This window comes from Cordyceps javanica, chromosome 2, assembly GCF_051103115.1.
Source record: "Cordyceps javanica chromosome 2, complete sequence".
Classification (NCBI taxonomy): Eukaryota; Fungi; Ascomycota; class Sordariomycetes; order Hypocreales; family Cordycipitaceae; genus Cordyceps; species Cordyceps javanica.
Genome location: NC_139296.1, coordinates 3,531,512 through 3,545,469, shown reverse-complemented (window position 1 = coordinate 3,545,469; position 13,958 = coordinate 3,531,512). Strand labels below are relative to the sequence as shown.

The 13,958-nt window shown below is 53.0% G+C and overlaps 5 protein-coding genes across 5 annotated transcripts; 2 read left to right on the top strand and 3 right to left on the bottom strand.

Moving 5' to 3' along the window:
* Positions 1-70: 70 nt before the first annotated feature.
* V2A60_003571 (uncharacterized protein) lies at positions 71-1,582 on the bottom strand (the record flags this gene model as incomplete). The annotated part of the gene is made up of 1 exon (XM_083254900.1): positions 71-1,582. One exon carries the CDS (start codon positions 1,580-1,582, stop codon positions 71-73), a length of 1,512 nt encoding a protein of 503 aa, XP_083111026.1.
* Positions 1,583-2,576: 994 nt separating this feature from the next.
* V2A60_003570 (imidazoleglycerol-phosphate dehydratase HIS3) lies at positions 2,577-3,326 on the top strand (the record flags this gene model as incomplete). Its single annotated transcript, XM_083254899.1, has 2 exons — positions 2,577-2,847; positions 2,914-3,326. The coding sequence occupies 2 exons, from the start codon at positions 2,577-2,579 to the stop codon at positions 3,324-3,326; spliced, it is 684 nt and encodes a 227-aa protein (XP_083111025.1).
* A 673-nt stretch (positions 3,327-3,999) lies between these two features.
* V2A60_003569 (translation initiation factor eIF2B subunit delta) lies at positions 4,000-5,421 on the top strand (the record flags this gene model as incomplete). The annotated part of the gene is made up of 2 exons (XM_083254898.1): positions 4,000-4,542; positions 4,606-5,421. 2 exons carry the CDS (start codon positions 4,000-4,002, stop codon positions 5,419-5,421), a joined length of 1,359 nt encoding a protein of 452 aa, XP_083111024.1.
* A 462-nt stretch (positions 5,422-5,883) lies between these two features.
* Positions 5,884-6,411, bottom strand: V2A60_003568 (uncharacterized protein; the record flags this gene model as incomplete). Its single annotated transcript, XM_083254897.1, has 2 exons — positions 5,884-6,110; positions 6,378-6,411. The coding sequence occupies 2 exons, from the start codon at positions 6,409-6,411 to the stop codon at positions 5,884-5,886; spliced, it is 261 nt and encodes an 86-aa protein (XP_083111023.1).
* Positions 6,412-6,983: 572 nt separating this feature from the next.
* V2A60_003567 (DUF3684 domain-containing protein) lies at positions 6,984-12,188 on the bottom strand (the record flags this gene model as incomplete). The annotated part of the gene is made up of 1 exon (XM_083254896.1): positions 6,984-12,188. The coding sequence occupies one exon, from the start codon at positions 12,186-12,188 to the stop codon at positions 6,984-6,986; it is 5,205 nt and encodes a 1,734-aa protein (XP_083111022.1).
* Between the last annotated feature and the right edge of the window lie 1,770 nt (positions 12,189-13,958).

Genomic DNA, 13,958 nt, shown 5'->3' with positions numbered 1-13,958 from the left:
CCATATATATGGTCTAGTTGAGTGTTAATATTGAACCCCAATGTTGTCGTCAATTTGCGGATCTGTCCGATCATTCGGAATCCGATACGTCGCAGCCGAGTGTCTCGTCTCCGCAGTTCACCGTGTCCATTCTCCCAATAATGTCGACGCGGAGCTGTGGTTGGGACTTGCACGCCTCTTCTATCTCCTTCGGTACCGGCTTTTCGTCCTCTTCGCTCTCCATGACAATGAGATGCGTCAGCTTGCGAGCCATGACGCTCAAGTTTTGAAGCATCGCCACAAAGAGATCCGTGACCTCTTCGTCTGTGCCAAGTTGATTGAAGAACTCAAGGGTCTCAAGTTCTGGTGGCATGCCGACGGAGGTGAGACGAGGCTTTTTTGACGAGTGTCCAAACAGTTGATGATCCCAGTTGAGACGGAGGGTCTTTAGTTTGGCGAATTCTCTCAGGGACAGTGCCCTGCGATCCCTAAGTAAGGGATGATCCACGGTGATGGTCTCGAGAGATTGACATTGAGGTTCAATAGCAATGATGTAATCTCTGATACTGTCTGACGTCTCTTGCAGGTCTGCCTCCTGATCTGGGGATTGCGTCATGACAAATTCTGCCAGTCCGGCCGGGTAATGCATCAGATCGAACAAACCGTCATCACTAATGTCACAGTCGATCAAATGCAGTCTTTTGAGACCAGTCTCCTCGGGGCGCTCTGGGAGATCGAAGGGCTTGTCACCCAGGCGGGCTTTTTTGATCACCAGAGTCTCCAGGGTAGGATGGGCAAAGATGTGGATGTTCTCCTGGAGATCCCAAAATTGATCATCTTGACACTGATAGAAGAGGGTGCATGTTTGTAAGCAAGCCAAGTCGAACGGACCATTGAAGAGCTGACCGATACCGTGCAACAGAGCCTCAGGCACGGCAATATCCAGAGTCACGAGGTTAGACATTGTGGAGATTGTCTGGGACAAGCTGTCAAAGGGTAAGGACTTGTCTCTGGCATGCCTGACTGGCAATTGAGAGACGAGGTCTGAGAGTTGCGAGGCCGGGTAGGCGAGCTTAATTTCATGGATCGCCGAACCACGACGAGGCCGGCGGCCGAGAGATTGGCCAAAGATGAAGTGGAGTTCCGGCGTAAGGAAATGAACTGTCTTGTAGAGAACCGCATCGGCCAAGGTGTGGTAGTGACGGTTCAGCCGTGAGACGGTGCAAATGTCGTGTTTGGAGACGTCGGCAATGGCCTCGAAGATCTTGACGACGACAGCATTGGGCAATTTCGCCAGGAGGTCGCCAGCGACACTGGGCCTGCGAGGGCGCGTGATGACGGCCATGCTAGGAGACGACGAAGACGGCGAGGATGATGGGGATAGCGACGACGACGACGACGACGAGATGAGCTGATGGAACCAAGAGATCGAAGAACGCGCAAGGGTGGAGATGGATGCCAGGACGATGGCGGAGGTGGAGCGGTTCCCCAGATCAGACGGGACCAACTTTGTGCTAGGCAGGCTGTGAAAGTATGCCAGGATAGCGAGTAGGGCGCCAGTGATGGTTAGACCATACGAGCGGGAAGGGGGTAGAAACGACATTGAAGAAAGAAAGCTGAAGAGCAGGTGGTCATGATGAGGAAGGGGAAGAAGAGAAGAGAAAACGATGAGATGATGAGGAAAGATATAGGACTGCTGGCGATCCCGAGTAGCATCAGCAAGGTGAGGAAAAAGAGTTTCAGGATGTCTGGTGCTACTGTGCCACGGACCAACGCCACGCGAACCTTGAGCATGTGGCTGCTGCGTTGAGGCTGAGGTGCTGACTGTTTCATTACAATACGGAGTACTTTATTCGCTAACAATGTACGTATTTAATCTAGGGACGTGCTACACGTACTACAACAGCATCACCGAAGCGAATGCGTTGCCTGTAGATACTCGGCGTGATACAAAGTTTGAGCGTTTTCCTTTTTTTTTTCTTTTTCTTGCATTTTGAATTTTGCATTTTGAAATACTTGCTGCCACTCCCTTGCTCTCGCTGCCTTGTCTCCGAAGATGCAGCAGCCTCGTCGCCACCAAGCTTAGTACTTACTAATTAGGTACCCTGACTGAAAACTTTTGCCACGTAAAACTTAGCAGTGCCGGTTAAATAGAAGAGCTACCTAGGTACTGTACTATTTTGCCATGGGGGATATGGAAAATTAAGAGGCAACAACCCCAAAAGCGACATGATACCTCCAAGTAGGCCATATATATAGAGTGCGGATACTGCCAATGGCCTCCTACAAAAGTTATCCACATACCCAGCTTTTCACCCTGTTGGAAAAAAGTGGCCCAGATCTGCGCAGGACAGCCAGCCAATAACCGCCAGTGCAGCCACTCATAAGTAGTTACAGTTCCTTTTATTAGCCAAGTCGTCAAGCACCTAGCTCCGAAGACGGACAAAAAAGTTTAGCCCTTCCATACGTTTCCTCACCAATCAACACGTCCCCGTCTGTCGCGACAATCAATTGGTTCTGCTCGGAGATAACCGCAAGCGACAATTGATGCTACGCACATAGACAACTCCTTTGCTCACAAACCGACGACACACATAATGGCCTCTCCCGCCGCCCCTCGCTGGGCTGCCCTCGCCCGCGATACCAACGAGACCAAGATTCAGCTTGCCCTCAACATTGACGGCGGCTCATTCCCCCCGGAGACCGATGCCCGCCTGCTCAAGTCCGAAGATGCCCACGCCTCCCAGAGCAGCAAGTCCCAGACCATCGCCCTCAACACGGGTATTGGCTTCCTCGACCACATGCTGCATGCCCTGGCCAAACACGCGGGCTGGAGCTTGGCCATAAACTGCCAAGGCGATTTGCACAGTTCGTCCGAACCGACCTGTCCCAACCTTTCTCATCACATCTACTAACTTGCTGCCCTCGGCCTAGTTGACGACCACCACACGGCTGAAGATGTCTGCATCGCGCTCGGATCCGCTTACAAAAAAGCCCTCGGCACCCCAGTCGGCGTCGCACGCTTCGGATACGCCTACGCACCCCTCGATGAGGCCCTGTCCCGCGCCGTCGTCGACTTATCCAACCGTCCGTACGCCGTCATCGACCTGGGCCTCAAGCGCGAGTTCCTTGGCAAGCTGAGCTGCGAAATGGTCCCCCACTGCTTCGAAAGTTTTGCCCAGGCTGCGCACATCACACTCCACGTCCACTGCCTACACGGCTTTAATGACCACCACCGCGCCGAGAGCGCTTTCAAAGCCATGGCGGTAGCCATCCGTCACGCTGCGTCGCATGTCAAGGGAAGAGAAGGGGAGGTACCGAGCACTAAGGGTACTCTGAGCGCATAAAGTCATGTTTCAATTCAAGGTTCACATAAAATTAGGAGGTAGCGGCGTTTTTTTTTTATAACGATTTAGGCCTTCGAAGCTGGCATGGCACTCGGAGAAAATGTAAAGGTTATTATGAACTTAACAATCAATGCCACACGCCGTACAATGTAGCAACTGCAAGGCCCTGCTCCACGAAACGGCACTGCTGCAACTTGACTCAATTGTCAACTTCGTGCGGCCTGTAAAAATGCAGCGGACAGAAACAATTCGAGACAAGGACCTGAAAAACGTATCGAAAGAGATGCAGCATTAATTCGCAGTCGTGGTTCACTGTCAGAGCTGTTTTGCGGCCAGCGCCAGGTACTTCCACCCCGCCAAAGTGGGGGAAGCCAGTCGCGCACCATTCGGCTGCCACCAATATGCTTTTTGGCCCTTGACAGTGACTCAGTCCATTGCTCTCACGTCTACATCCTCAAAACAGCTACCTGCCACAACCACACAGGTCAATCTTGACTGAGAGTCACATTGAGTTGATTTTTTTCCAATCGAGCAACGCGCGCTCAACGCCTCTCACTAGATACCACGTCCAACGACCAAGATCTGCTCGTTACGCAAACTTCTGCAACCCCACGATACCGCCCACGCCCCGACGAATATCGCCTACAAAATTTAAGCTCCGCGCGTCTTTTACATGTCGACAGAAGGGGGCAAACCTGCCGCGGGTGCAGGTGAAGCGGCTGGCTCGTCGAAAGCGCAACAGAACGACCAGGCCAAGGGCCAGTCCAAAGATGCTCCCGTCGCAGGATCCGCCGCAGCGGGCGCCGCGCCTGCGGGCGAGAAGAAGCTGTCCGGCGCTGAGTTGAAGAAGAAGGCAAAGGAGGAAAAAGCCGCGCGCCGTATGCAGGCAAAGGTAGCACAGACAGCCGCCGCACCACCAGGTGCAGCAGCAGCTGCGGCTGCAGCAGCGGCCGCCAAAGGCAAGGGCAAGCAGGACGGCGGCGGAAGCTCTCATGGCAACAAGCAGGCACTTAGACTGGTGCCCACTACGCCGCCCAAGCCCAAGGCGACGGTGCCGGAGTGCTTCAGCCATCTGTCCATGGCGAAGCGAATGAACATTACCCAGGCAGACAAGGACGTGCACTCGGTCATCCTGCAGCTGGGCCAGCAGATGAGCACATTTGCCATCTCCGACAGCATCACGAGAGCAGAAGCAACGCTCCTCGCATTCAAGAAGGTATTCATTGCCGAAAAGTCGCAACAGACAGCGAGTAACAGCTCGTTTCGCTAACACGGATAGGTCATTGAATCATACACAACCCCCCATGGCGCTACTCTGTCGCGCCACCTCACGTCTGTAGTACTCAAGAACCAGATCGAGTACCTCAACGCGTGCCGGCCCATGTGCTTCTCAATGGGCAACGCCATCCGCTGGCTGAAGCTGCAAATCTCCAAGATTGACATTGACCTTCCCGACGCGGACGCCAAGAAACACCTGTGCGAGTCGATTGACACGTACATCAACGAGCGCGTGACGCTCGCCGACATGGTCATCGTCAAGACCGCCGCCGACATGCTGACTGACGACGATGTTGTCGTCACCTATGCCCGGCACCATCTGATTGAGCGCGCTCTGCTGCGCGCCCGCGCCGACGGCAAACGGTTCCGCGTCGTCCTCGTCGACGACCCCTTTGAGAGGGTCGGCCTCGCCCACGCGCAGCGCCTCTCAGCCGCCGGCATCCCGGTCGCCTACTCGCACGACCTGGGCGCGCTGCGCACCAACCTGCAGGCCGCCACCTGCGTCCTTGTCGCCGCCGAGGCCATGTTCAGCAACGGCGCCGTCTACGCCCGCGCCGGCACCTGCGATATCGCCACCGTCGCCCGCGACCTCAGCCTGCGCGTCGTCGTCCTCTGCGAGAGCATCAACTTTACCGAGCGCGTCTCCGCTGATTCGCTGACCTACAACGAGATTGATCCGGAACGCAACTCGAGCGACGCCTTCCGACTGCTTTTTGACACCACCACGGACAAGTTCATCTCCATGGTCGTCACGGAGCTAGGCAACAGCTCGGCCAAGTCTGTGCCAGCGATTCTAAGAAAATTGGAGGAGCTGTAATTCGTTGAAAAATTTCGGGGGCTGGCCACTGCCGAAAATATAGTAGGGAGTTGTACAGAGCCCAGCATTTATGAATATTTATACCCACCAGCCATGATGTCTTGTATCCACCATGTGTGAATGTCACCGGAACTGAGTAAGTGAACAAAATAAAATGCGTGTCAATCCCGACCGAACGACCCTTCTCGGTTTCCATCTACTTAGAAAAAATTGCCCCAATCAATGGTATATACAGTTTTCGTCCCCCACTAGTTCCAACTCGCGTATAAAATGAAGGAGTTTTTACAAATGCCAGTCAAAAAGAATCTGCGCATCATCGCTTGCATCCACGCCTCCGCTGTACTTTCTATGCTACTTTGTTTGTCTCGAGACCTAGCCTCTCCCGCTCTTTATGGAAGGCATCGCGTCAATCGTAAAACAGCTTGTCTCTGTTTTCTTGTTTCGTGGTTTTGTGTGTGCGCTTTACTCGGACGCTTCGGCGGCCGCCTGGCGCTCCGCCTGGCGGGCGCGCTTCTGCAAAAGGAACGCCTTGCGCTCGCTCAGGATCTTGGACTGGCGGTCGTCGACGCCCTGCAGCCAGTAGCCGAAGCTGGCGCCGCCGAGGGCGTAGGCGGGGTACGCCCACAGCGAGGAGCGGTTGAAGAAGGGGCGCATCTCGATGCCGACCTGCCAGAAGCGGACGGCGAGACCTATCATTTTGCAGAGTCAGCACTTCTCCGCAACAGCAAAGGTTCGATTCTATTTGTATTGAATGCGGTCTGGAGCACCAGCGGAGGATGGATGAGTCGAGGCTGGCTAGCTGGTCAGAGGGGCGGCGCGCCGTGGAAGATTCGCCAAGCAGCTACCTAGGCTGCCTGACGCTCTTGTCCCAATGACTACAACCGAAATTCGCGCGTGACCCATCCGGTCCATCTCCAGCGGCGCCGTGGTCGTGGGTAGTTGGAGCATATACATACCGAAACAGCTCCAAAATGCGATGCGGTGGACCATGGTGGGCGATTGGTACAGCTCGATCGGGGAGCGACAAGTTTCTGGGGCTCCAAAGTAGAAGCCGTGCCTTTTGTCAAGCGAGATTCGACGTTGGTGCTGCTCGGGAGCAGGTGAGCGGGCAATTGATCCGAATCGAGGTCGAGTGGTAGGGATCGAACCGGCGAGGTTCTTGGGATAAGACTAAACAGCTCGTCGCTGATTGGATCACGTGGAGCTGCACGTGATACCACCCATGTACACTGACGAGAGTGAAGCAAGAATCAGTACATGAACCGACAGCCAGTCAAAAACAGGAAATAAAAACTTGAACTGTCTTATCATGGTTTCGGGTCAGCTACATAAATTACCAGAGATTTTGTGTTTTGCTCAGGCATTTGTTACTGCATATACATGTACAAATTCGCCTTGAAACTGACCAACGTACAAACGATTTATCGTAGTACACAGGCAGGAGAATATATATGGTCTTTTTGTAATAATCTTAATTAAAATCTAATTTACAAAACTCATGTTCAAAATATCAAATCATACAGGACGCAGATTCTGTTAGTGACATACAGCTTCGCACCCATCTACTGCGCCCCTTGCGTCCACTGCGAAATCTGCGTCACCATGCGACTCATGTACTGCTGGATGAACGACTCGGTATAGTAACTGTGGTTCGAGTTGTGCACTGCAACCAAGTTGTGCGCCAGCTCGTGCGCGATCACAACCCACCACCAGGTCGCCGCATCTGCCCAGCCCGCGCCACCCTCTTCGGCGCCGACCTGCGCGGCGTGCAGCTGCAAGAAGAAGCGCAAGTTGCAGAATATGCTGCCACCCGTGTTGAAGGCAATGGTGTTGCCACGCTCGTCGTAGTAGATATGCAGCACGGTTGATGAGAGCCCGTACACGCGGCCTACGTCTACTAGGAGGTTGGCGAAGCTGTTGACAGCGTCGCGTTGGTGAGACAAAAACTGCTGCGGGTCGACCGACAGGTCTCGTGCTGTGTAAATCTTGAGCCCGTTTGGCGCGTTGGCGATGTACTGTATATCCTTCGCTGAGTTCTCGTCGCAATAAGTGGCCTGCTCCTTGACTTCCTTGACATCGGGCTGCGAAAAGACAGAGTTGGAGCCGTGTGCACGTGTGGCATTGACCGCGTTGGCGAGGTTTTGCTGCACTACAGCAGGACTGGTTACTTTGCCAGTATCCATACCACCAGGGGAGCTCCCGTGGAGGCCCTTCTGTCTGTCCCGCTCCTCCGACTCGGAATAAGGTGGTGGCTGTTCCTCGGATGGGGAATCGAAGCCCAGACGTTTTGTCAAGTTGGAGAACAAGCCTCTGCTCTTTCTCCCATTGTTGGGTGGCGCAGGGTTATTGTCCTCGGGAGACGACCAAGCGCCGGGAAGTGTCTGCTTGGGCTGAGCTGGGGTAGATGGAGCAGCTGGGAGACCCGGAGCATCGGGGACATTACGGGCTGCTTCCGCAGCCATTGGCTCCAGTATCATGTTCCCATTGGCCGTCGTCGCCTCCCGCTCGCGCATGATTTTTTGTTCTTCCTCGAGTGCTTTGCGCTTCTCTTCTTCTGCCATTCTGGCCTCTGCGGCTTTAACGCGAAGGATGCGATCAACGTTGTAGCCTCTGTCCCGCAGCGCGTAGAGATCGAGGGTTAGAAACGGCTCAAAGAAGAGGTATGCTTGCTGATTCGGGCGCTTTAGCAGCATTTGACAAACGGCTTGTCCAACTTGATACATGTCAGGCTTCGAATCATCGGCAACGTAGAGAATCCATGCTCCTTTCGTGTAAGATCCGGCAGCAGAGCGACGTTCAGCGTGCGACTGACTCTGGCCCTTCAAAGTTCTTCGCAGCGCGACAGAGCGAACGACTTCAACGACTAGATTTGAGTCAAGCCACTTTGCATCGTGCTTGATAAAATCTCGTCTGTAGTGGGCGTACTCATATAAGAAAATCTTGGTTCTTTCGATAACGTGTCTTCGCAAGCGCTGGCTAATGGAATCTTTGGCAGCGCGACCGCCTATGCGGAGATCCTCTTCTACCATTGCGCTCAGTCTGTGTGCGCCAAGCTGGATGTAGAAGTCTTCGAGCAGGTCTTCCTCAGGAGCACAAAGAAGATGGTCTTTGAAAAGGCGATAGCTAACGATATCGTCCAGCACAACGATTTGGCTGGCCGTCGCAAATTGATATTGCTTCACGGGCTCCACTTCGTCTTCAAGATCAATGAGGTTACCTTTCGCTGACGGCGTAACTTCTTTGTAGGCTGGCAAGAATCTAGAGCTTTGCATTCGCCCCCATAGCGCCTTGTCACGGTGCAAAATATGACTTTCCTCCGCCAATGATTTAAGAAGATTCAGATATTTCTCAATATTCCCGAGAGCGGAAAGGAGCCGTGCAGGCTCGCTGCACGCCATTTCTGCGACTTCCTTCTTTGTCGGCTCATTCCTAGCACCGCACTTGAACAAAAAGGCGTTGGCATTATTACCGAAGTCCACAAAGTCGAAAATGGCACCGTAAGTCGGCGAGCTACCGAGATACGTCCGACCAGGTGCTATGAAAGTAGTGTTGCTGCCGCCTTTCTCGGTAGTGGCCCCAGCATTCGAGCGCGAGATGGGTACAATAGGAGCGTTGCAAAGCCTGAGAACATTCTTATCGCCAAGCTCGCTGAGGCGGGATGCAAAGTAGCTAAATACTGTGACTGCAGATTGATGGTCCCGAGGCGGACGCGCAAGGAGACGGCTGACACACTCGAGCATTGGAGGATCTCTTGCAACACCAAATTTGTTGGCGTGGTCATGTAAATCAGGTCTCAGCACGGAGAACCCAAGCACAGTGGCGCGGGGGTTCGTGAAGCAAGCTGAGGGCATAACAAGCTCGTTGCTGTCTTTTAACGGAATGATCGACTTGCGACAAGTACTCATATCGAAAGCGCCGTACATATTCAGATGATGGTTGGTAATGAAGTACGTCATGGCGTTTGCCCGCAACGCTGCATCGTTGGAAGCCATCATCTCTACCAACTCAGGAACGGAAGGAAAAGTTCGCAAACCTAGGCTTTTCAAGAACAATGCCTCAGCACCATTACTGCGGTAGCTACCGGGAGGCCCAGGCCACTGTAGTAGCGGAAGTTTGAGCGCCCGAAGAGTCTCTTGGGGCTCAAACAATTCGCTGAGCTTAAAAAGGGTATCGGTGCCCTTTGTTGGTTCCATACCCTTTGGCCCAGCTTCAGCTGGGCACATCTTTGACTCTTTGAGCTTCTTCATATCCGCAGAGGGAATATCAGCCTGGACCGAAGTCAGATACTTGATCAGCTCCATGTGGCTCCATTTCTGCTGCTGTCCCTTCTCCGATGTGTTGAGGAGCCGGGTGAAAATTGTCTCTAGGTCAAGCGTTTTTCGTACTCCGATGGCGACCAAGAACTTCTCCTTGACTTTTTCACAATTTTGAATAACGGGCAGGTCATCAAAGAGTTTGACTGTTGGAAAGAAGGCCTCCGCAGGATACTTCATTCCTAATTTTGTTGGCATGACTGTCTTGTTCTGTAACAATGCCGTGACCGTGTTGCGGCTGGCGTTGCTCAATGTATCCCAGTTCTTGGATAAGATTACCAAAACCTGGACAGCAAATTTGGGAGACTTGGTGAGGCTCTCCTCCTCAGATCTACTACTTGCTGTTTCGATGAGAAATCGTAACCAAGGGACGATTTCGAGGGGCTCCCACCCCAAAGCCTGCAGCTCAGAAGCGCTAGAGTTGACAATGAATGAGAATGGTATCGTAGTAGGAGGTATGGGCATATTGGCAGGTATCCGCGCCAGGCTATGGTAGTGCACAATGCTACCCAACGCTATCACGGCGCCACTGCCACCCTCATCTACTGCAGCCACGGCCACTTCCAACAGTGCGGAGCGACTGGCGGGGTCCAGCTCTCCAGTTACAGTCTTCTTACCCAGCCAAGTGATTAGACTGATGACTTGCGCCTTGCTCAAGGCCTTGACCTCCAGCTCCTTTTTTATGTCGCCAACATTGATGGGCGTTAGTAGGCCAAAGTCGATGAGCTTCTTAACGAAAGGGACTTCTGACATCTGTTTTGGCACCACGGGAATGCTATCAACAAAAGCATTGAGCTCTTCGATTCCGAGGCGAACCTGAGATGTTTGCAAAACCCCCCTTGTCGAATACATCTCAATTGAAGCCTTCTTGAAGCAAGTCCAGAAAGCTTCCTCCATGATCTGGCCGACTTGAGAGCTTGGAGTGGAGTCCGTGAAGGAATACGTGCCGAGGATGTGAAGCGCTTCTGGCAAATACTTGGAGATGGTTGCCTCAGTGATTTTCGCGCCTTGTTGAACGCTACTGATGACCTTCTTATGCAGGTCGGCCATTTCGTTGGCGAATGCTAGTCGTACAATGATGCCGGCGGCTCGGAGAAGCTCGGCATTCCATGTCCGCACCCATCGCGCATTTAAGTCGATTGCTTCACGCTCCACCGTGGGGATTACAGACGGAGCAGATAAGTGCATTCCAGCTCCTGTAGTTTGCATTGTGGGGAAGCCAATGAAGATGCGGCCACCGGGTTTTTTGTTAGGCAGGACCGAGGCAAAAACGTCGGTGGCAGCACCGGTTCCGTCTTGCAACGACGCAGCCTGCGAAGCCGCGGCCTCGTCAAACGAAGCAGTCAGAACTGACAGTCTCGTTTTGCCTGGCGGTGGCTTCTTTGTAGCTCGTTCTAATTCGGAGGCAAAGGAAGAGGTAACACTTGTTTGTACGCTGGCCGAGGTTGCACGAAGAAATATGGACGAAGTATTTACCTTGGTGACATCCTCGGAGATGAGATTCTGTACTTTGTTCTCCTCTGCTGCTGCCTTGGACTTCGCCCCTGAAGCGTTTGCTGCTAGACGAGAGAAGAATGAGCGAAGTGAGGAGGATGGTTCGGTAGAGTTGTATGGGTCTGTAGCCTTGGAGGCAGCAGCACTTTGTGGTTTCCAGCCAATGATACTCATAAAGGAGGCGTCGATTTGCGTGCTTGTCCTATCAACCCCTACCACCTTCATCAGCCCCTCCTTGGTCTTTGGCACGAGATCTCTTGGTAGACTGAGATCGACAACAGGTGAGGTCTTTTTTCTGAGAGCGAGGATCGTGTAGTCGTCGATTTTGAATTCTATCTTCTGAAGTGCAACAAATGTCAAACTGGTAGCCAGGAATTGGCCGACAGACAGGAGATTTGGCATGGGCGTGGTAGTATTTCTATAGTCGAGAACGAAAGTTGTGAACTTGCTAGCCTGTTCTTCGGGCAACTTGGATTTTTTTGTAAAGAGAGAGTTGCCTTTCCAGTAAAAGGCCATCGCCTCGCTCCCAGAGCTGACAAACGGCTCTTCGCAGTCGGCAAACACGCTGTAGAAGCCGACACCAAAGGCGCCGATCTTGGTCTCGTCTGGGTTGCCCTCTGCGATTCTCTTCAAACGGCCCCAATCACGCTGGTTGAAGGGTTGGCCGTCGTTCTGGACGACAAGGCGCCGCAGCGTATGGTTTGCAATGACATGTTTCAGCTGGTCGGATCGGTCGGTCGTGGTGGGCATGGGGACACTGGTCGAGGGCAGCGTTTCCCATGTCACGGTGACGGATGTGGCCTGCGCATCCGCCGCGTTCTGTATCAGCTCCCGGAGAGTCGTCCATTCTCCGGAATAGCGCGCCAGGACCTTGTCGATGAGGGCTCTGGTGTCGACGGTAACGGCCTCTTCGTCCTCTGCGTTGCGCAGGGCTGCCGCTCGTAAATTCGAATAATCCATTCCGCGAGGCTATGCTATGCAAAGAACAAGAAAAGAGTAAAAAAATGGCCCTAGATGGTCATGGTCCGGGACGTGTCAACAGTATTGATTGGCGAGTAAATAGGCAGCCTAGTGGTGACGAGTGCGGTCCTGGTAGCTTCTAGTTATGTGGCAAACAATCCGTCACGTCTTGGGCATCGGGTGTGCAAAATGAGGGCGGCAGAGATTGTGGCCAATCGTGCATGTGATGCAAGAGACACACTGAGGCTGAAGCAAGACCAAGCAACGATCTGCCTTGTGCAAGAAACGTCGTGAATACGAACGATGTCAACGCAAGGCGGACTCGGTCTGTCCAACGGCGGCGCTACAGTGCCGAGCCGCCACCGGACAGGATCCACTCTAGAAAAGCCCCCTGTTTCTACTTACTTCGTGCGCCTTTGTCACTCCCCATTGTCCATGTACCCAAGAAAACCCGAGAAACCAAGGTAGTGGAAAGAGGTCATGCTTCTCCGTCTCATGGGGAAAATCGGGAAGTTGAAAGAATTGAAAATTCACATAATATTCAGGTGACGACTGAAAAGTTTCTGATCGAACGCTTGACCGAGAATACTTCTACTGTTCCTACAAAGCACCCGTGCAGTTCAAGGACATGATTCATGCATGGTACAGCGCTTAACTAGGGCGAGCTGGTCTGTTATAAGTACAACATAACACCAAAGCGAGTGGTCAGGCCCTTGGTACGCCAAGTACAAGTTAAAGTAAAACAAAGGCTATACGCCGCTGTGCTCATACCATCCCACAGTTACTCGACAAAATATCCGTTGCCCGGGGCTGACTCTGAAAGCTCTCGTTATTCCCGCATCGGTACTTCTTGTCATGTACAAGCGGTCACAGCAGGTGACGCCGAATGTTGTTACTGTAGGTTGCTGAATGAGCCTGAATTTAACTGTGGTCAAGGGTAATTACAGAGAGCAACAAGTAGGCCTGGCCGAGTGCTGCTGTTCCGGTGCCGCAAACTCGCCAACCGAAGCTGGTATTATTGGACCAGAAAGCCCCGAGTTGGCCTTGCAAGATTGACCAAGTTCCGGATTTCCACATGGAATACAATGCAATTGATAAGGCACATTCGGATTGATAAGACGTTGACTAACACGGCGGAGCCCCCCGATTACATTACAATGCCGTACCGCCAGTTTATCGTAGCGCCAACGTCGCTCTGTGCGTTTTGTCATAGTCAATTTCAATCACCGACGGATCTCGCCAACGGAATCCGCGTAGATCCGGATCCGCAGGTCTCCCGTCGGCAAAATCAGGCTCAACCAGAGCGGGACAGTTATTCATTTCTCTTGATGCGAGGCAGTTTGCAATTGCCGCGAACATCGTGCGGAACGACATATTAAGCTCAGATGATGCCACGAGCAAGACCTGGGACCGGTATCAATAATACTGCAACCTTTTTAGTAGAAATTCGCCCAACCCCACCGCGTATGCTACAAAAACGGTCGTGTGCAGCCTCGTGTCCTGCCCGATCTGGAAGGAGACTCGAAACACACTGCCGTGCAACCGATGACCATGCATAGAGAGCCCTACCAGAGATTACCAAAGCACGGGGTAATGATCAATTATATTCTGTGTCGCGTTGTGGTCGCGCCGAGGTGGCGTCCAGGGCAGTCGAGTCCATCTCCTCTGCGCCCGGTTGTTACTCGGCCGGTGGGTAACCGAGGCGCGACGTTGTCCGCGTTATGTCGTAAGAGGCTCAGATTTCCGGCTAACTCTGCCGTAAAAACATGC